The following is a 21,751-nucleotide window of genomic DNA, read 5'->3' as shown; positions in this document are numbered from 1 at the left end:
TAGATCATCTCTCAGGTACAGGCAGGATTTCAACATTAGGAATGAAAGGAAAAGCAACAACTGATGGAAATTGCCCAGGACTCAAATTTAGGATGTAATTAGTGAAATGGTGATGCAGTAAACTGTTATTGCACCGTTAGCATTATTGCATTTCACAGTCCAATATGAAGCACCATCGCATTCCTCCTTTTTGCTGAAATGCAAAATAACAAGCCAGACTTTGTGCTGTTAACTTAGTGGCTTTTCGTCTTTGTATAACCAGGTTAAGTATGGGTGCTCGGGCAGTGCAGCCCTGATACCAGCAGACTGCAGGTTTTATAAATACATACAGAAATAATTAAAATCTAAGGGGTTTAGAAGGCGTAATCTCCTTTCAGTAATCTCTGCCACAAAGCCTGTAAAGTCACTGTTGGCAGAGAGCCCTCACCAGACCGGCTGTTGGGTATCTGGACAGCACGTGTAGCTTGGAGTGGAAAGAGATTAAATAAAATCTCTGGCTTGTCAGATATCAGGCCATAGAATATGGTCTTCTCTCCTTTGTGGTTAAGGTAAAACCCAAGTGGGACATCATTCCGGAACCAAACACCAGCCATAAAAAGCCGAAATGTAACCTGCAAGATAATAAGGGGACCTGGAGCGAATGAATGCAGAAGTGTTTCCATTCTATGAAAATGTACAATCCCTAGTTTGAGTTTTAATAACAATTTTTTTAAAAGATGCATTATTTAAAACATTTATGTCCTATTCTCCCAGTGCAAAGCATCTTCCATACGATACGGGTAAAAATAATACTAAAACCGATAAAAACTCAATGGCTAAGTTATTAAAAGCCATTATAGAACAAAACAATAACGCCATGGTATCATATGCATGGAGGAACCGTACAAATGGAAACGGCAAGTGATCAGCGATATATCCAGCAAAAGAAAATTAACAGCTAAAGGCCTCTGCTCACAATAATGTTTTAACTGGCAGGTAAACTGATGCCAGCAAGGAGTTCAGCTGTCAAAGGTGGCTTAATAGAGAAGGCCTATTTTTAGAAGGTGGGGAACCATACAACAGCTGGTTTCAGCTGACAGGCAAGTAGGTCAATTTGGGAGAAAATGGTTGCATTTGGGGGTATAATGTTGGTAGAATGTAAATGTGCAAACAGGGGGGAAAGCACCCGGCTGCTTAAAATAATAAAATAGTTTAATTTAGAAGAAATACAACTTTGCATTGAAAGTGGGAAGGAAGGGGGGAGAGAGAGAGTTCTGTCTGTGTGTCACCTTCATTCAGTCTGTTGAATTCTGAAGGCAAGCAGGGAGGAAGTGTGTTCAAAGCATGGAAGTCTCCAAATGAGCCAATCAAGACACTGGAGGAGATTACTTGAAAAGCATCCGGAAGTTCTTATTCTGACCATGCTTAAATACACATCATCTCTGATGCCCCCTGCAGGGCACTCCTCATATCCTGTTTAACCATGTATGCTGCAGATCTTGCGTATTCCAACAGGTAATAACCAATATTTGGACATTTGCCTGGAAGCAAATCTGCAGCCTGTGTAGATATTTGGGGATTTTTATGATATATTTACACTGGCAAGCAACCTCACTGTAGCATTTGCACTAACTGAAGTTTCTGTAGAGAGCAATATTATAGTAATCCAGCCAGGACTGATCAAATTAAGGATGACTGTGGCCAGGAAAGGCATGGTGCACCAACTGCAGCTAGCTAAAAGTGTGTCACACCACCAACTCCTCCATCTATAAACAGACCTAATAGCACCGCAGGCTCCCAGGCTGTTCTTACCAGCTTGTCCAAAAGAGGCTGGGTCTTCACTCCTTGACTGGCCATATTGTTGCCTTAATAGCATCTCAGTCTTACCTGGATTGAGCCTCAGCTTGTCGCCTCATCTCTAGCCCATTAGAGTCCCTTCAAGTGCATATATTTTTAATGACTCTTTAAGTCTAGCTAATAACAACATTATAAAAATTAAACAGCAGCAAGTTAAACATACTAGTACTGTCAATATTTGCTCCAGTCTATTGTGCAATAATGCTTTTGACAGTGATTACACTGTTCATTATATTCATTTAGCAATACTAAATAAATGCAAATCATGCCGTAGTTTTGTAGACATTATTTCCTTAATGGTGCCCCCTGTTCTGTATGTGTGTGTGTGTGTATATATATATATGTATATATATATATATATAGATAGATAGATAGATAGATATAGATATAGATATATATAGAGATATATAGATATATAGATATATATATAAGGGCAGCCATCTATTTAATAAGTTTGTAGGGTAAGACATTTGCTACTTTAAGTTCTGAAAATATCTAAAATTTAAAGTATCTAAAAAAAAAAAAATTCATACCTTTTCCTATCATTTCCCGATGAAAAGTATCTAGACTTTACTCCTAGTCTGGGACTGTCAGAAATTTTGCTGCTAAATGTGTTCACTTTTTCGGATTGAGGGGGTTTGTCTATCAAATCTAAAAAGACAAAGCATCCTAAGGGGTTTTGATAGCCCAGGCAAGCCCGATCACTTCAGATCTCGGAATCTAAAAAGGGCAACCCAGGCTAGTATTTGGACCTCTCCGAGGCTTGGGGTGGTAGTTCCGCCAAGGAACACTAGGGGTCATGACACGGAGGCAGGGAATGGCCAACCACCTCTGAACGTCCCTTGCTGGACCGCCAGACAGTCCGTGGATCTTCACACTGCACTGCACTGCACACGCCATATGATACACAAATAAATAACAGGGGCTTTGTGTTATGTGGTTAATTCTGCTTCCCTCTTGTCCCCAAAGAAACTTGTTTTCAGGCATGTCCCCCAGCAGAGCAGGACATCAGCTGAGTTTGCCCCCATCCCTTCTAGCAATGACCTGAGTGCCCAGGTGGGCTATGTTGAATACAAGAGGGTGTGCAGTACCACGGGCTCATAATTATATAAGCTAGCTCTTTAATATTGGTAGGAGCTGATTTAAGAGGGTACATGAGCCAAACAGATATCCGGGCATCCTTGGGGATCTTAGATATGATTTAGAATCATAGAATCATAGAGTTGGAAGGGGCCATACAGGCCATCTAGTCCAACCCCCTGCTCAACGCAGGATCAGCCCTAAGCATCCTAAAGCATCCAAGAAAAGTGTGTATCCAGCCTTTGCTTGAAGACTGCCAGTGAGGGGGAGCTCACCACCTCCTTAGGCAGCCTATTCCACTGCTGAACTACTCTGACTGTGAATTTTTTTTCCTGATATCTAGGAAATGACAACCCATGTCCCCTCTCCACCTCCTTTTCTCCAGGCTGAACATTCCCAAGTCCCTCAACCTATCTTCATAGGGCTTGGTCCCTTGGCCCCAGATAATCTTCGTCACCCTCCTCTGTACCCTTTCAATTTTATCTACGTCCTTCTTGAAGTGAGGCCTCCAGAACTGCATGCAGCAGTTTCTCTCTGCTACTTTAGGAGGAGTCAAAAAAAAAAAAGGTCATTAAAAGTTTTTGCGCAAAATTGAAATAATACCTTTACGTTGTTTACAGTAAGTTTTCTCCAGTGTTATTTTTTTCTAAGAGGAAAGATATTTTAAATTGCCTCCAATTCAGTATATCCAGGGATTTATCTGGCTCTGACAACGAGAAACAGAGCTCAGTGATTACAGTAGCCTAAACCTCCAGATAGGTTCTCCCAGCTATTTCAGGGGACTGTTGGACCATACTGAAGAGAAAGAAGAGCAGATTTTTTTGTACTCCACTTTTCACTACCTGAGGGAGTCCCCATGAGGCTTACAAACACCTTCCCTTTCCTCTTCCCACAACAGACGCACTGTGAGGTTGGGGGGGGGGAGAGCTCTGAGAGAACTGTTCTGCGAGAACAGCTCTAAGAGAACTACGACTAGCTCAAAGTCACCCAGCTGGCTGCATGTGGAGGAGTGGGGAATCAAACCTGGTTCTCCCGGCTAGAGTCCACCTCTCTTAACCCACTACAACACGCTGGCTCTAGAGGCCAAGATAGAACCCTGTAGCGCAAGGCTTATGGAACGGTGCAGGAATCACCAAACGCCCCCGAGCAGACTGCTTAGAAGGATGCTCCCGTTGATGATAACAGAAGCCTCTGAGAGTTCTTGAAAAATAAATAGGAACACAGCTCTCTCCCCCCCCCTCCCCCAATCTCTCTGCTCTTACAGGTCATCCATCAGAGTGACTACTTCAGTCTCGGATCCAAAACCAGGCTAGCAGCCAGGTGTAAATGGGTGCAGATAATCCATCTCCTCCAATGACTGCTTTAGAGCTCCTGTTTCCATCCAAAATTAAAACACAAAGAAGAGGCAATATAAAAGTTATTGTTCCAGGAGCGGATGGAACGGTTTTCGACGTGTCGTACATCTTAACTGAAGCGTGTCTGAATAGCCGGGACGTTGCCAGGCTGAGACTTCGCTTGATCTGAGCATTTACGTTCTTCCTTGTGTGTGTTTGTATTTTGCCCCCCGCCTTGGGCATTGTGGAAAGGCAGGATATAAATAAATACTTAAAATAAATCCCCAACCCATGCGGGGGTCATCCTGCTATAAATTAAAGGGATTTTTAAACCTTTTCCTTCCAAGATGATGTCTGTCTAGTTTTGCCAACTTGCTGCTTTTGCAAAATTAAGCAGAGAAATAGTATATATTATAGTTTATTCCTGGCTTAATTGTGTTGATGTTTCTCAGATGTGTGGTAGCTGAGGGATACTTTTTCGGAGTTGGACGCACACTTCAGTCCTAACACCCCAAAAGGTTTATTTTTCAAATCTCTGAAAACAGCTACTGTCAGAGGGGCTGGCTTCCTGTGTTTCTGTTTGTCACTGCTCTATGATTGCCTCCTGAAGAGCAGAGAAAGCCAATGTGGTGTAGTGGTTAAACGTGGTGGGATTCTCTACACCTCCAAATGCAGGCAACTGGGTGACCTTGGGCTAGTCACAGTCCTGTTAGAACTGTTCTCGCATAGTAATTGTCTCAATGCTCTCTCAGCCCCACCTACCTCACAGAGTATCCGTTGCAGGGAGAGGAAGGGAAGACAATTGGAAGCTGCCTTGAGACTCCTTTGAAGAAGAAGAGTTGGTTCTTGTATGCCACTTCTCTATCTGAAGAAGTCTCAAAGTGGCTTACAATTGCCTTCCCATTCCTCTCCCCACAGCAGACACCCTGTGAGGGAGGTAAGGCTGAGAGAGCCCTGATATTCCTGCTCGGTCAAAACAGCTTTATAAGTGCTGTGGCGAGCCCAAGGTCACCCAGCTGGCTGCAAGTACAGGAGGAGTGGGGAATCAAACACGGCTCACCGGATTAGAAGTCGGTGCTCCTAACCTAATTGAAAAGCAGGGTATAAAAAAACAGTTCCTCTTTTTCTTCAGTTTGGTCCAACACTCCCATGAAAGAGCTGGGAGAAGCTGTAAAAATTATTCTGTTAGGCCATTCTGTTGTGTTTGCTTACCAGCTGTGTCTGAAAAGTGCAAACGCAGATCAGAATTGTTCATCTGTAAAGTTTGGTGGACCACTTGCTATTAAGAGTGATCCTTACTTTGGTCTCTAAATAAATTCCAGCAAAGCAACAAAGAAATCCAAAACAAGTCAGATCAAGAATGAGTAACACAGGCAAAGGTTCTCCATACTGATGTACGAAAGCAAAACAGATTCCAAACAGCCTCAGACATCTTTTGGTCATGCTCTGTAATCTAGATGTGTGGTGGAAGAAGGAGCAGAAGAAACAGTTATCTAAGACATGGCTGTGCAGTACTTAATATTTGAAGGTGGAGATGCACAGACCTGAAGGAAACTACACACAGCTAAGAAAACAACTACACATCTTGGGGGGGCGGGGTCACAGACTGGATTCAGCCTAAAATGCTCTGGTGTTTTTCCTCTTGCTCAAAGCATCATGGGATGTACAGTGTCATTCTTTGCAAATGTCAGCTCATTGGTCAGGCATTTATTGTTTGTTTGTTTGGTTGTTTATTGTACACGTATTATGAATTCTGCTTTCTCCCCTTGCCTTTTGAAAGGCTGAAAGGGGGAGAAATTACTCCTCCGTATTATAAGTTAATGAAAAAGAGGCAAGGCCAGAGAGATAGTACAGGTGGGGGACTACTTTGGAATAGGTAAAGGTAAAGGTATCCCCTGTGCAAGCACCGAGTCATGTCTGACCCTTGGGGTGACGCCCTCTAGCGTTTTCATGGCAGACTCAATACGGGGTGGTTTGCCAGTGCCTTCCCCAGTCATTACCGTTTACCCCCCAGCAAGCAAGCTGGGTACTCATTTTACCGACCTCGGAAGGATGGAAGGCTGAGTCAACCTTGAGCCGGCTGCTGGGATTGAACTCCCAGCCTCATGGGCAAAGCTTTCAGACAGCTGCCTTAGCACTCTGCGCCACAAGAGGCTCTTGGAATAAAGGAGCCTTAAATTGGTTTTATTTTATTTATTTATGTGCCCCAACATGCTGACTTGTATCTACTATTCCACTGAGCCAAAGATCTTCTTCCATGGCAGGCAGGCTCCTTGGGCCAAGGGAAAGCTTTAAACTTGGCTAAGCAACGTGGGGAAAGTACAGACCTAAATACGGATTCTGTATATTTTATATTTCAGCCAATGATATTCATGGTCTATCTTAATAATATTCTTTTTGATTGTAATGTTTAGCCATTGGATGCAGCTTATAGGGTTGTTGTTGTTGTTGTTTTTTACAAAGTGTAGAAAACTAATAAGCTAAACTGTTGTCATTTTGACCGCAGAGATTATACTAGTGAAAATTCTGCATATTCAGCTTTTCATATTGAAATCTAAATAGATGGGGATGGTATATGTTTATCCCAGGCTTTCTTAACCAGGGGTTTCTTAACAGCGCTGGAAATGTTTCCAAAATGGGTGGGAGTTAATTAGTTTTTAGATATTTTTAAAATGTATTACACATTTATCAGGTGATATGGCCATATATGGTCATGTCGACATACGCACCCCTCCCAAAATGGCCAATGATGGGCCTGGAGGAGGAGGGGAGGGGCCCTGGATGGGCGTGTCCACGGCTCTGCTTCTCAACCATATTCTGCACAATTGCCCCACTTCTGGGGTGTCTCAAAGTCTGAAGAATGTTTCAGGGGTTTCTCAATAGAAAAAAAGGTGAGAAATCTGGTTTATCCCAATTTATGTCCTTTTGAATCCCAGCTCTTTTCTGCTATTAAACAGCATCAACCAATGTGGGGCGACTTTTGACATTTTGCCATCATTCACTATAAATGATCTGTAATTTAGGGAAGAACTCTTGAGGCACATGCATGGAGTTACACCACCAGAACCATGTGTGTAGTTTAAGGAAAGCTTACACACAAAGACAAATGAAAGACGCCAAGCCACTGGTAGTGCCTGTTTAATTTTACTGCTCCTAAAATGTTTAGGACGCCGACTTAAAAATCGCAGCACTCCCAACTTCTGCCCCAGTCTGCTTTGCAAGGGGAGCCAAAGGGTTAAGTTTCCAAGCTGTAGAAGCAGATTGTGTTTTCGTCCTATGATCTGGGCTGACAAGACATCAGTATTCTATTCATCTGTTGGGAATTAGGCTGTTAATCCAATCAATGACTCTTGAGTGAGCTGCGGCCTGCCTCCCCACTGGGGAACAATCGGATCAGACGGCAGATTGTTTAAGAGCACAACGCTGTCCCAGTGTCAGGTGGAATTCTTGAGCGTTCCCTGGTGAATTGGGGCTGGGGTGGGGGGAGGAACTGTCTCGGCCCATTTATCCTGCTCTTTAAATAACCGGGTACCTGCCTCATCCATACTAAAGCGATAAGCAACTGGGGAAAGCCAGAAGGGTCTGAAATGTTGGGGAAAGGGAAGCATCCTAGGATGCAGGCTTTTCCAGTAAGCTGTGCTGATCTGACTTTTAGCATGGCAGTTGTTTATATAGTTGTGTGCCTTCGGTGTAGCACAGATGTAATCCACTGTGCATTTTCTGTTCTGTACAATTCAGTTTCTTTTAATAGTATGGGGAGTACAAGTGCTGGGTTAGATATGCATCACCACAGGACCTCCCGATAAAATGTTGATGTATGGCATCTCAGTTAAGAAGGGCTGGTTAATCATCTGCCTTCTGTACACTGACAGGACTAGGTAGGAGAATTGAACCCACAGAACTGCAGACTTGAATTTGACCGGCCCAGAGAATTTGATCTGGGATGTGACATGCTTCTACTAGTGAAGTTGACCTCTAAGCATTACTAGATGTGAGGGATTTGCTTATTTTATTTATACTTTGATTTATATACCACTCCCTCTCGAACCAGTCATCTCGAGAAGATGTTGGTCTAGACCAGGCTTTCTCAACCGGGGTTTCATGAAACCTTGGGGTTTCTTGACAATCCTGGATTTCCCAATTGGTCGGGAGTTAATTGTTCATATATATTTTAAAATTTGTTAAACATTTATTGGTTGATATGTCCATCTATGGTCAGGAGGCCCTGAGCCTCCAGGGAGGGCGGTATATAAATATAATAAATAAATAAATAAAATCTTGACCTGCCCCCTCTCCCAAAATGGCCAATGATGGGCCTGGAGGGGGTGAGAAGGGGAGGAGGCCCAGGTAGGCAATGCTTCCAGACCATATTCCTCACGATTGTGCCCGTTCTGGGGTTTCTTGAAGCCTGAAGAATGTTTCGGGGTTCTCAACAGTTAAAAAAAGTTGAAAAAGGCATTAACCAGGGTTTAGTTTCTCTCTTAAGCAAGTTTCCTCAGCCAGGGTTTTAAACTGATTGAGCACACAGTTCACGAGTGGATCTTCTTCCTTTTTTCTGAAGGCAGTAATTGCAGGGCCCTTGAGTTGGATTGGATCCAATTCAATTCTGGTCCTTGCTGCTACTATATATAAATACTCACAGATCTTCAGTGTCTCATCTAGATAAATTCTACCAGAAGATTTCCTGCATAGGTGACTTTTTAGGAACCACAGGCAAGCCATCCGGAGCTCTTCAATGGAAGAGTGGTCTAGAAGGGTAATAAATATATTCTCATGCCCATCAGGAGTTTGTGTGCTATTCTGCTATTCATGGTACCGTGGCTTTGTTTCCACGTTTTCTGTTTTGGTTTGCCTTTCCCTAATTCCCAGGAGCCCCTGCCATCTGGACAGGCTGCTTTTCTTTTCCTCCAGCCGCATTTGGGAATTCCTAAACGAGGCTAGAGATTTTAACATAGACGGGGCCGTGCAGATGAAGCAGGTAGTAAGCATGCAGAATCAACAAACGCCGTGATGGCAAAGCCCAATTGGAGTCCACTTGAAGAACTGCGGCTCTTTTCCAGCCCTTTTCATGCGCAAGACTATTAGAAACTACGGGAAGTAGTGAAGTAATTTTCTCCCCGTGTCTTTCTTTGTATAGCTGTGAGCAAAGTGATTTGCAAAGATTAATACTTCAAGTTGGTCCATTTGTGCAGTCTTCAGTAACCGTCTAAAATCTACTGTGCCTGTCTGTCCCAGTGGCTTTAAATTGTACGTCTCTTTATGGATCCTCTCTTCCAGTTTCTGTAGACCTGCCTAACAGCACAGGCTGAAATGTAATATTGACTGGAACGGCTTGGCTTGACTTAACAGAGTTATAACAGGGCTGTTCACGCTGCCCACTCACCTCCCATAAAAGAGATGGCAGCCTAGACCTGGAATTCCCAGCCGGGGTTCCAGGGAGCTCTGGGGTTGCATAAGAGTTCCCCAGGGGTTACCTGGCTTTTCCCAGAAGTTCGGATGGCCACTGCCATCACTAGACATCATTGTTGCTCTACAGGCCTAGTCTGTCTCTCCACAATAGAAATGGTAAATGATTGATTGATTGGCTGGCTCCCGCATCTTACTTCTGTGCCCACTTCTCTGAAGGGGCATACCACCACTTCTGGGGTCCCTCAAAGTCTGAAAAATATTTCAGGGGTTCCTCCACGATCAAAAGGTTGAAAAATGCGGACATTAACCAGGGATTAGCCTAACCAAGACCATTTCCGCACCAGAGGCTTTGCACCGAGCTGGAGTTTGAGCCGGGGCAGGTTGCCCCACCTCTTCCTGCTCCCGCACAGGGGAGCATTTGGCCTGGTACACCTTGTCCGCCCCGGGTTTGTGTTCCCACACGGGAGCCGGGCTAGCGAAGTGCAGAAACGGCTCAAGTTCCTCTCCTTAAGCAGATTTCCTCAGCCAGGCAATCACAGTTAATGTCTGTGCTGCCATATCTCTTGACCATTTCAGAGGGGTATGGACATAAGATCCGGTGGCCTGCTTCCATCTCTTGACTGCAGGTAGGCTGTCAGCCCCACTGTATCCGCACTCAACGAGAATGTTGTGAATACATTAGGGTGCTTGGTAGCGAGTTCACAGGCTGACTATACATGATGTCCTGGTTTCTCTCAACCCAGGGATTCTCGAGTGATACAATGGCTGTTCTAAGGAAAATTTCAACCCCAGATGATTGTTAAGAGAATATCAAAAATAAATGAATAAGGATCGCTCTGTGAATTCGGCTGTTTAGGCCATTGTGTCTCCTGCTTTGCAGCCTTCATGGTAAGACTGGAGACCCCCTCACTGAAGTACTGTAGGCCAGCCCTTTTCAACCTTTTGAGTGTGGAGGCACCCTGGAATATTTTTCAGCCATGGAGGTACCAGGGAAGTGATGTCAGCTGACCATGCTCCCTGCCGTGCCCCATATGCAAATAAAAATAAAAACCATCCCCCCATCTCTTCACATCTCCACACCACAGCTACAATTTCTTTTCAAATAAAAAACAACCCCCCTCTCATTTCCTTATCTCACCCTACCACAGCTGCAATTCTTTGCAAGTAAAAATGATAACAAAAATAAAAACCAATCCCCCCAATCTACTGACCCCACCACACTTTGGCTGCAAAGGATGTACCAATAAAATTAAATAACACAAATAACTCATCTCCCTGCAATCTCCTCTCCTCAGCACTCCTTGACTTCTCCATGTCATCTTCCATGCAGTGACAGAGATGGCAGGAGGAGGCGGAGGCACAGAAGAAGAAGCTGCCTCTGATGAGGATGGAGTGGGAGGTGCTGGGCAGGGGGGCTGTGCTGAGAACAGAACTGGCAGATGGTGGTCCTTCTGCAGCTTCGGTTGCCAGCTCTGTATGTGATCCATCCTGCACAGCACAGCACTGTGGTACATTCCAGTCGAGGAGGTCAAGCCAAGACTGGCACGGGCGGACAGTAACACTGCTGCCGTGGCAGAAGGTGGCAATGCTGATGCAGCGGTGGCAGCCAATGCTGTGATTTCAGTAATGTCAATAGCCGCCATCTTAGAAACCCCCATGCCGTGGTACCGCTGAGGGGTTGAAAAACCTTGATGTGGAGGGTAGAAACCTGCCCCAATGAAGAGTACATGCATATGAAAGGGTGCAGAAGATAAATGGCCTACTTGGTTCTATATTTCTGTGATTTTGAAGTAAGGTCTTCTTAGAACCAACTAGATTGAAGAGATCCACAAAAAGAGAACCACAATTGTCACTCTGTGTTTAAACATAGTAATGCAACCACCAGGATGGTGGTATTTGAACTAGGGCTCTTTCGGCAAAGGGGAGGGGATTTAACCCTCACCATTTCCCCACACTCAGCCATCTTTCCATCGCCAGAGCCCTGGTCCAAATCTCCCACGTACTTTTCTGATTCATCTAGTCCTCTAAAATGCCACAGGAAATGTCCTGGGGCATATCTGAGATTGGCTTTAAAATAGAATGTCTTGGATAGTTAAAGCCCGAAACTGGAGCCATGAATGGGCAAGACAAATCTTTCCACAAACTGAAGGGGGGAGGGGGGGGGAGAACAGGTTTGTAAGATAAAATATTTAGAAAAGGAATATTGGGGGGTTAATCACCCAAGTCATAATGGCATAAGAAACAAATGTCACTTGCGGCTGTTGGCAGGCAACCATCAGTGTTGTCAGCCCTGGATTCTGTTTGTAAAAGGCAGGGAAGCAGGGTCATTTCTAGGGCTGTTTTGCTCTTTGAGGGAGGATTCATCATGCCCAGCCCTGGCAGAAACCACTGGGCTACTTGCTAATTGTCATGTATGCCTGGCTGCTTGCTAATATTCAACTAAGGCTACCCCAAGAAAGCCATTGTGGTAGTTTTGGACTAGGGTGTGGGAGATCAGGTGTAGGGTTGCCCCTGGTAATGGCAGGGGACCTGCCAGTGATGCTCCCTGTCCTCCATCTTTGATCAGTAGAAAACAGAAGGGAAAAACAGCACCAAGGAGTCACTTCCTGTTTCAGAACAGGAAACGATGTCATGACTCTGCACGGGTTTCAAAAATGTCTATGGTTTTTACCGTACAGATTTTGAATCGCCTGGTGATGCAAAGTGCTGCACAGTCACAGCTGACATTGTGATCCAGCAGGGTGTTCAAGGCAAGAGATGTTTAGGGGTGGTTTGCCTGCCTCTGGTATTCCTTGGAAGTCTCCCAACCAAATACTAGTCAAGGTGTAGCTTCCGAGATTTGATGTGATCAGGCTAGCCCGAGCTATCCAGGTCAGGAAAATGCCCAAATTGCCATAAATTCTTTTTTGGTTTCAAAACAGGAAGTGCCTTCCAGGAATTCTTCCCCCCTGCCCATGCTCCCAGGGATCACCAGCCAAAGGTTGGCATCCCCACCCAGGTTCAAATACCAATGGACCCAGAGTTCCAGAATTTCAGTTGAACAGGGTTAGTAACTACAAGCCATATCTAGTCATTTTTTAATATAGAATTATTATTATCCAGAGGAAAATCCATCTCTTTAGTCAGTAGTTGTAAGTTCCGGATGCCTCTAATGTCCTCTGCTTAATAATCGGATAAATGCATCTTTCTTCCAAAGGTAATAGGGAATCAAAATCAAGGCCTATATCAGCTAATTTTTGTTCAACAGCCTGGAATTACCAAAATTTAAAAGGGTAAACCCCATCACTTTAAATTCAGATCCGTCTTAATCATTGACAAACTAGGGGCTGAGGTCCCAGCTTTAAAAAAAAAACCTTCATTGAGCTTTCTCCTCACCCTTGCTTATCTTTTCTTAGCCCTCCCTACATTATTTTAAAATATATATTTTTGAAAACTTGCAGCGTTTTCTTATACGAGGTCCACGTGGAATCAGGAAAATATCCAAACAAGAGAAAAATAAAGCTTTCCGCACAGCAATAAAAATCCTACAAAGTGAAGCCTTAATTTGGCTCCTGAATTAAATCATTGTAAATCTGCCATGAATCTATTTGGAGTGGAGGTTCTGTCAGCGGGGATGCCCCCTGCAAAGGGGTCCCCCCCCCACCCGTTGGATCTCTTAATGGTGTAGAACAGTGGTCAACAACCCGCGGGCAGCGGCCCGGTGCCGGGCCGCGAAGGCCTTGGCGCCGGGCCGCGGCTCCCTCTCCCCGCCCCCCCCCCCGCAGTAAAAAACTTCCCAGGCCACAAGCTTGCGGCCCGGGAAGCTTCTTACTGCGGGAGGGGGGGAGAGGGAATCAGGCTCGCGCATGCACGGCCGCGCATGCATGGTTGCGCGGGCGGGCAGTTGCTCTGCCGGTCCCCAGCCTCAAAAAGGTTGGGGACTACTGGTGTAGAAGGCTAGAGAAGAGCCTCTATTCCAGATTGAAAGCAGTGGAAGACTCAGATAAGGCAGGCCTTCAAGGACTTGAAGCCCTAGGCCAAGGGTAGTCAACTTGTGGTCCTCCAGATGTCCATGGACTACAATTCCCATGAGCCCCTGCCAGCGTTTGCTGGCAGGGGCTCATGGGAATTGTAGTCCATGGACATCTGGAGGACCACAGGTTAACTACCCCTAGCTTAGGCTTCAAAAGCCAGCCAGATTTCTCTCCAGAATGATACTGGCAGCCAGTGCAAGTCTTTCAGCACCGGAAGAATACCTTCAAATTGGCTTGTTCCAGTTAATAATATGACTTCCACATTCTGAACCAGTTGAAGTTTCCTAAGGTAGTTTTTAACCAGTTTGGTGTAGCGGTTAGGAATGCGAACTTCTAATCTTGCATGCCAGGTTCGATTTTGCACTCCCCCACATGCAGCCAGCTGGGTGGCCTTGGGCTCGCCACAGCACTGATAAAGCTGTTCTGACTGAGCAGTGATATCAGGGCTCTCTCGGCCACACCCACCTCACAGGGTGTCTGTTGTGGGGAGAGGAATGGAAAGGCGACTGTAAGCCGCTTTGAGCCTCCTTCGGGTAGAGAAAAGCGGCATATAAGAACCAACTCTTCTTCTTCTTCTTCTTCTTCTTAAGAGAGCCTACTGGCAGCCTACTTCTACCTCCCTTGTGAGCCTGGCTTGGGGGGAGCAAATGTATGAGGAAAGGAGCTACAGGCACAAGGAAGGTTCACTTAGTCTGCTGACATGCCTCTTGTCTTCTTTAGATCTCCTTCTCTCATGCTTTATAGATGATTTGGGGGGGGGGACTTGCACCTAGAGGGATGTCTGTCACCATCACGTCTTTGTTCTTAAGCCCATGTTCCTAGTTGAAGTTTGGGGGTCCCGCTATCTTGTTAGCAAAGCAGTTTCTGTGGCCCCTGAAGGCATGCATTCTCCAAATTTCTCGGCAGCCCTCTTAATAACAGCTTTGCCCTTTAAAAAAATTGCAAAGGTCGTATCCATCTTTCGGCATACACGCTTAAGCTATGCATGGTCAGAAACTGTTATTAAAGATATGCCTGCAATAGAATTACACTTGGAATCGAGAGTTTCATCGGAGCAAATTGCCGTGCCCTCGGCGTCTGGGTACTTCTGGTGAAACAGGATACCTTGGCTGCATTTTAAAGTTAACTTGAAATTGCTCTTGGAGCACAACGCTCCCAAATGCCTCGTGTTGATCGTCCTTGTGTGGCAAAAATTCTTCCCTCTCCTTCCAGTAAGGCCAACCTGTTCTGTGACCATATGCATAGAATAGGATCCCCTCATATTGTGGCAGGTATGTAAAAAATACATGTGTAAGCTGACATAGTAAGCTTTCTGTATCCCGCTTTTCACTACCCAAAGGAGTCCCAAAGTGAGTTACAAGCACCTTTCCCTTCCTCTCCCTGCAGTGGATCCCCTGTAAGGTAGGTGGGGCTGAGAGAGCTCTCCAAGAACAGCTCTGAGGCTTGTGACTAGCCCAAGGTCACCTAGCTGTGGTGGACTGGGGAATCAAACCCAGTTCTCCAGATTAGAGTATGCCGCTGTTAACACGACACTACACTGGCTCAAGAAGTGAAGGCCCAGGAATTTTCCGTTTCCTCCCTGCTGTTCTGTAGTTTTTGGTTATAGGTGTTAAGAAGAGCATTTACAAATATTAGCCCAGATTTCCAAAAGATCTTTTTTGTTTCCATTTGTGTGGACTTTTCCCCCCCACCCCACTTTGCATAAGCAGAAGTGGTATGAAGAACAAAAGTTCCTATGAATAATTTCTTCCCCCCTTGGTTGTCCATGAGACTGTCACCTTCTCATGATGCTGATATTTGCACCCCTCATAATGGAACCGTCAATTTGTCTAATAGTCAAAGCTGAAATAAGGAATTCCACAGGCTGTGTATATTTCTCAAATAAGTCCAAATGTTTATTTCTGTATTCATAAACTTCTTAAGCAAATAATATACAATTAATATCTTGAGCAACCAGAACGGGGTCCTGGGTATCGGATTCACCTGTTTCCCTGAAAACCTTCTCAATGATTGTTCCTTTGTTCTTAATTTTTTCTTTAAATTATTCATTTTTTCAACCATGTAGGTAGAGCAGGGGTAGTCAAACTGCCAAGTGAATGCTGGCGGGGGCTCATGGGAATTGTAGTCCATGGACATCTGGAGGGATGCAGTTTGACTACCCCTGATGTAGAGGGTCTCATATAGGCATCTGCTCTATTGTAACGAGGTCATTCTATGTCAGTAGAACAATAATTCTACTGTTTAATTTTGCCTTATCGAGCGCTACAGGCCAAGAAGCATAAAATGGCTACCTCACTGTGAAAACAGCTATGAAAACTGATACAAACAGCTTCTCAGGTTCACTCCAAAGTGAGGGCAAGGACTCACTCAGGATGGACTTCATAACCACCTAGTCAGAAGAAACACGCAATATAAAATCGTGATCAATTAACCATTTCGCCCATATTTCAGCATGGCTTAGTTCTTGCTGATAGGTACAGCTCCAAATGAGCTACGTTTAGACAGTAATTCATCCTGGAACAGAGCAGAGTATAAATAACTGTGGCAAATATTCCCTCTTCTTGCTTAGTAACTCAAAATGAAACTTAATTATCCTGCTCAGTTTCCAAGGCGGGGGGAGCCCTGTTGTCACTCAGTTCCATTTGCTTATTTATAGTTGCATTTTTACAGTAGGACTAGATCTCCCCTAAGACTTGCTGAGACACATTTTCTCGTGTTTTTCACACAGGAAGCAGGGTTGTGCCTTTCCTCATCATTTCAGTATAAAAAGACCTAAGTCGAAAAGCAGCATATAATAACCAACTCTTCTTCTTCAGTAATATCAGGTCTTTCTCAGCCTCACCTCCCTCACAGGGTGTTTGTTGTGGGAAGAGAAAAGGGAAGGCGAATGTAAGCCACTTTGAGACTCCTTCAGCTGGAAAAAAGCAGCATATAATAAACAACTCTTCTTCTTCTTCAGTAATATCAGGTCTCTCTCAGCCTCACCTCCCTCACAGGGTGTCTGTTGTGGGGAGAGGAAAGGGAAGGTGAATGTAAGCCGCTTTGAGACTCCTTCAGGTAGACAAAAGTGGCATATAAGAACCAACTCTTCTTCTTCAGTAATATCAGGACTCTCTCAGCCTCACCTCCCTCACAGGGTGTCTGTTGTGGGAAGAGGAAAGGGAAGGCAACTGTAAGCCGCTTTGAGCCTCCTTCGGGTAGAGAAAAGCGGCATAGAAGAACCAACTCTTCTTCTATACCTCAGGCCTTTACCTTTCAAATTAGGGAGTGACAAGGGAGGGGGGAATTCTCATCACCATTCCCGTCCCTTGTTTCATCATATGGTCTGCGTATGGAAAGAGCACTGGATTCTGACAGTCTCCTCTTTATGGGAACACCAGCAGCTGATCTCAGTTCATGGGCAGAATAACAGGGGCTGTTGAGAAGCCTGGTATTTGCTTGCTTCAGTGTCAGCGGTCAGCACTTTGAAATAGGCCACGAAACAAATAGGCAGCAAGGGTCACCGGTGTGACACTGGCACCATCCTCTTCTTCCTGGCCACATTCTGTACCAGTTGAAGCTTCTGGACGTTCTTCAAGGGCAGCCCTTTGTCGAACTTCTTGCAGTAGTCTGACCTGGATGTTACTGAGTAACTGGTCCAATATGCTCCATTTCGGAATGGCCATGTTTAGCAGACCATTCTATGCTGTTCAAAAGCACTCCTGGTTCCATCTGCTGCCGGCGTATTCAGGAAGAGGGATTGAACCGGGACCATCCCTGGCTGACCTTTAGAAAGCAATGGAACTCCATCAGTACATTTAATTCCAAATCGCCTTCATTCCTGAGCAGTAATACTTCATTCTTGTCTGGATGACATTTGCAGTGTTTGCCCACATTTAGCCCTTCAGTGCGTCTAGAGCAGTGGTTCTCAACCTTCCTAATGCTGCAGACCTTTAATACAGCTCCTCATGTTGTGGTGACCTCCAACCAACAGGTGATCATCCAAAACAGTTATGTGCAGATGTTAAATAGTGTACGAGGCAAGTTAGAACCCTATAATACTCATAAGCCAATGGACAAGGGGTAATGTTTGCCTATCTCCGTTGTACAAGGAACAATAGGAATTTATTTCTCTCTCTATATTGTAAATAGCTCAGCATTTGGGGGGGGGGCTTAATGGTTAAGGAGAGGGTGTTTAAAGGGCGTGTGCTGGGATTATAAACTTTTGCATGAAAGTGAAGTTAAGCTTTTAGTATTAGGCATGTGTCCTTTATTAGCTTAATAGGAGCTTTTTGTAGAAAGGCTTCTGATAGAGCCCATAACCCTACCCCCAATGGCTAGCCTTATTTTTCTCCCCTACTCCCTTGGTATTAAGTTGCTGTAAAAGGGAGGGGGGTGTTATTGTGTAGGTCTGCATCACTTGAAATATTATTGTGAGGCTGTTCCTGGAATCTTCATCATCATCATCATTATAAATGAAACATACTTAAAAATAGTCCCAATCTGCTCAGGCAATCTAGGGGTATGGATAAAATTGTGTATGGACAAAGTTGACTTCTGTGTTGTTGTTTAGAAGCTTTATTATACTGCTTTTTTCACTATGATACGGCCATTAAAGCGAACTGTGGTATTGGTTTGTGTTTGGTTAACAGAATTATTTCAGCTTCTAGGATCTAGTCTCAATTACTTTAAATAATAAAACGATAGCCACTCTTTCAGTAATTGGTAAACTAACTACCATTCTCGATCAATAGCCTGGTAACTCCTATATTAATATCCTCTGATTTGAAAGAGAAATTTTGTAAGATTCTGTATCAGTTGCATTTGACACCTTATAGGCCTAGTAGAATTTCTGTTAATGCTGGAGACTTTTATTGGTGGTGTGGCAGCAGTCTTGCAGATCTCTTGCATGTTATTTTGGTTCCGTCTTCAGATAACGACTTTGGGGGAGACATTTTGAGAGAGATGCAACCTGCCAACGTTCTACCTTTCAACTGTAAAGTGATCCAATAGGGATTTTTGAGAGATGCAGTTAATGAATCTGGCTTCAAATTGATTAAGCAATAGAAGAGTTCTTCACACCAATTTCAGAGTCGTATAGAAGGATCTAGGCCAGTCTTTTTGACATTTTTGACCACGGAGCAAGCCCTGAAATATTTTTTGAGGTTTTGAGGTACCCCAGAAGTGGTGACATGGCCCTTCAGATAAATGAATATGGAAGTAAGATGTGGGAGCCAGCCAATCCACTCATTCATTCATTCATTCATTCAGATTTTTGTACTGCCCTTTCATACAGCTCTGGGTGTTCTCAAGAAGATCTCAAAGTGTGTCCTTCAGAAGTACAATTGTTCTTTCTTTGGTTTAGGGGGGGATCTAATTGTGTGTAAGACACAGAGCAATGAAACATTCTTTGATAGCATGGTCTTGTGTCCGCTGTGCTAAAGTAAATGTCAGGATTTGTTGCAGGGTTAATGGTGGTGTAGGGGCTTCGTTCCAGCTGTGCCCACGAGGCCTAATAATAGTTCTGGCATGGAAGCAGTGGGGCCTTTTTGGCTCTTAACATCTGTTGATGTTGGTTGCCACGATGTAAAAATACAGCCAAACATAAGAGTGCGAGGGGAGGGGGAGGGTGTCATTTTGCAAAGAAAAAGACTGCATTGACCTGCCTATGCTATTACGGTGCCTTGTTTATTGTTGCTACTCATCTTGTATCCTTTTCCCCCCATTCAAGGCATTTGTGTACAGTAATCCCACTCTCTGCTAGGAGCACACTGTGTACTAGCGCACACTGAAGCTGGAAACTACAATTCAACAATGCAGCATTAGATAGTAGAACCTGCTGCAGGACTTGAAGGTGCCTCTGCAGTGTCCCAACTAGAATTTGGTCTCCTAGCTTGGGCAACAGGTTTAGAACCACTGTCAGTTGGTGGAAAGCCGGTCACTGAGATACAACTCACATTTCTTTTCAATTCAATATAGGGTTTTCTTTTTTAGCATTCCGAGCAGCGAAAATCAGAAATGAAGTTTTAATAAAAGTCGCTAGCTGCTGTTCATCTTGGGTGTGAGCTTTGCGTCTCATTGAATTACTCATTACCCAAATGGGGATGCACATCCGATGGGATCTACAGTGCCTTTTAGAACTTGTTGGTGGGGATGCCACTAATTCCGGTTTCCTTCTTTCTTATTCTTTCAGGATGATGAAGGCCAGACAGCGTTGCATTACGGTAAGTCCTGGGTGGGCCTTTTTGCACGTTTCATAAGCTGCATAAGCCACAGCCAAAGCCCACCACATGCAACAGAAGCATATGCCTTTTATTCGGAACGGTCAAGTTTAGTTCTGCAAGCAAAAAAAACACACAGGGCTTTTAAAGCTACTGCAGTGTCTATCCTGAAGCAAATATTGCTTTCCCACTGAGATGTCCTTGGATTTCATGGGATTTCATTTCAGTCCTTTTTGGTTCATGTCAACACCTAATAGGCAGACGCGGCGACTTAAACAGCAGTCTCACGCCTTTAAAAAAAGAAGTTCTATTTGTATCAAGCCAAAGAAAGGACATTTAACTCTCTCCTTGCATTGTTTTCCTGCCAGAGATCCCCTAAAGTGTGGACTAGTTCTTAGTACGTTTCGGGGCGGGTGGGTGGACTGAAATCAGAAAAAATAGCATAGAGGAGGAGTTGAATGCCCCTCTCCCCATTCCGTAAATCCAATATAAATCTCTCTCTCACTCACTCACACACATACACACACAATTTTTTTTTAAAGATTGCTCATTAGTGGTTTTTTTCCTGGACCTACATCCACACAATAAATGTATGAACAAGAATGTACCAAGGCAGAAAGAGCCTCTGGTCTTCTACATATCCTAGTAATAACAGCGGGGCCAGAAGGGCACTTTCATACAAAACGGGCTAGATTGATCATGCTGCGTGTCGCCGAATTCCATTACAAGCGAGTATATTGTTCAAAAATACTTTGATAGAAAAACGAGCGAGCCAAGAACTCCTTTGTCAGGAGCGCCTTTTGTGATTTCACGCAAACTGTTCTTACTTCCTTTTTCTGTACATCTCTGTAACAAATTAAAGCGCAGTTAATACGCACAAAGGGACGTGCGTTGCTTGGATGTAACCCATTCAAACTCCGAGCCCTGCGATTTCACAGCAGGCTCCGCATCTGTGCCCCGCGTTTTCTCCGTTGCCGCCTCGGCCTGGAGGCAAACCATCTCCAGCAGCACCAATCAAACCTTGCTCAAAGCTTGACAATATCTTGTTAGTTTAATTAATCACTGTGATTTGTTCAGACCTGCAATCTCCTGAAAATCCTTGCGTATTTATTACTCCGTCTGTATAATAAAGCCATTAATTTTAAGAGACTTGACTGTGCGGGCAATCCTCTTCTCCCGTGAATAGCCTTGCCTCTTTGTTGCCGCCGCATAACAAACCAATGAGTTAGCCAAAATACCTGCTTGTGGGGACGGAGAAGCGGGGAGCTGAGCTTATCTTTCTTTTTATGAGGGTGTTCGGCCTGACAGCTGTCCTTGCCTCGGCAGTGCTGGTGATTACAGCAAGTGTCAAACTGCATCCTTAGATAGGTAATAAATCCTGGTTCGTTCTGATTAAACATGGGTCAGAGCCATTCGGAGGTTAAGCGAAGGACAGCTCCCCGGTATGTCCCCCTCAGATGGGCGGCATGTTATGAAAAGGCCCAAAGTGTACTCCTCCCCCTCCCCATTCCCCGCTCAATTCAATATCTTCTGGTTATTGGTGCCCCTGTCATTTTGTGGTCAGCTGGTAGAGTCGTGTCTTTGAAAAGCCCAGGATGTGTGTGGTCTCCCCCATGAATGGCCTGTTAGCCTTGTAATCCCTGCCCGCTGCCGCCCCGCCCCTGGGCCCCCCCACGCACGCACTTGTTCCCCCACAGGGAACACTCAAATGATTGCCTGCCCGTCTCCCAGAGGAAATCAAGGTTTCTCCTTGCACTTGAAGTCATGTGGCTTCAGAGTGGGGCCGGCTTCTCTGTATCCTCCTGGGCTCTCCCTTCCTCGTCGGAACACCATCTGCTCCGCACCGTGGCAGGGCAGTGGGAGGGGATGCCAGAGTGGA

At 44.8% G+C, this 21,751-nt stretch overlaps 1 protein-coding gene across 2 annotated transcripts in view; it reads left to right on the top strand.

Moving 5' to 3' along the window:
- Positions 1–21,751, top strand: part of ACBD6 (acyl-CoA binding domain containing 6) — a 157,774-nt gene that overhangs the window by 123,189 nt on the left and 12,834 nt on the right. For both annotated transcript variants that reach the window (XM_077332223.1, XM_077332222.1), the window contains one exon: positions 19,845–19,875. In XM_077332223.1, the coding sequence (XP_077188338.1) occupies positions 19,845–19,875 (31 nt within the window). The remainder of the gene's footprint in view (positions 1–19,844; positions 19,876–21,751) is intronic.

The sequence above is a fragment of the Paroedura picta genome, chromosome 4, assembly GCF_049243985.1.
Source record: "Paroedura picta isolate Pp20150507F chromosome 4, Ppicta_v3.0, whole genome shotgun sequence".
Taxonomy (NCBI): domain Eukaryota; kingdom Metazoa; phylum Chordata; class Lepidosauria; order Squamata; family Gekkonidae; genus Paroedura; species Paroedura picta.
This window is presented reverse-complemented; position numbering and strand designations above follow the sequence as displayed.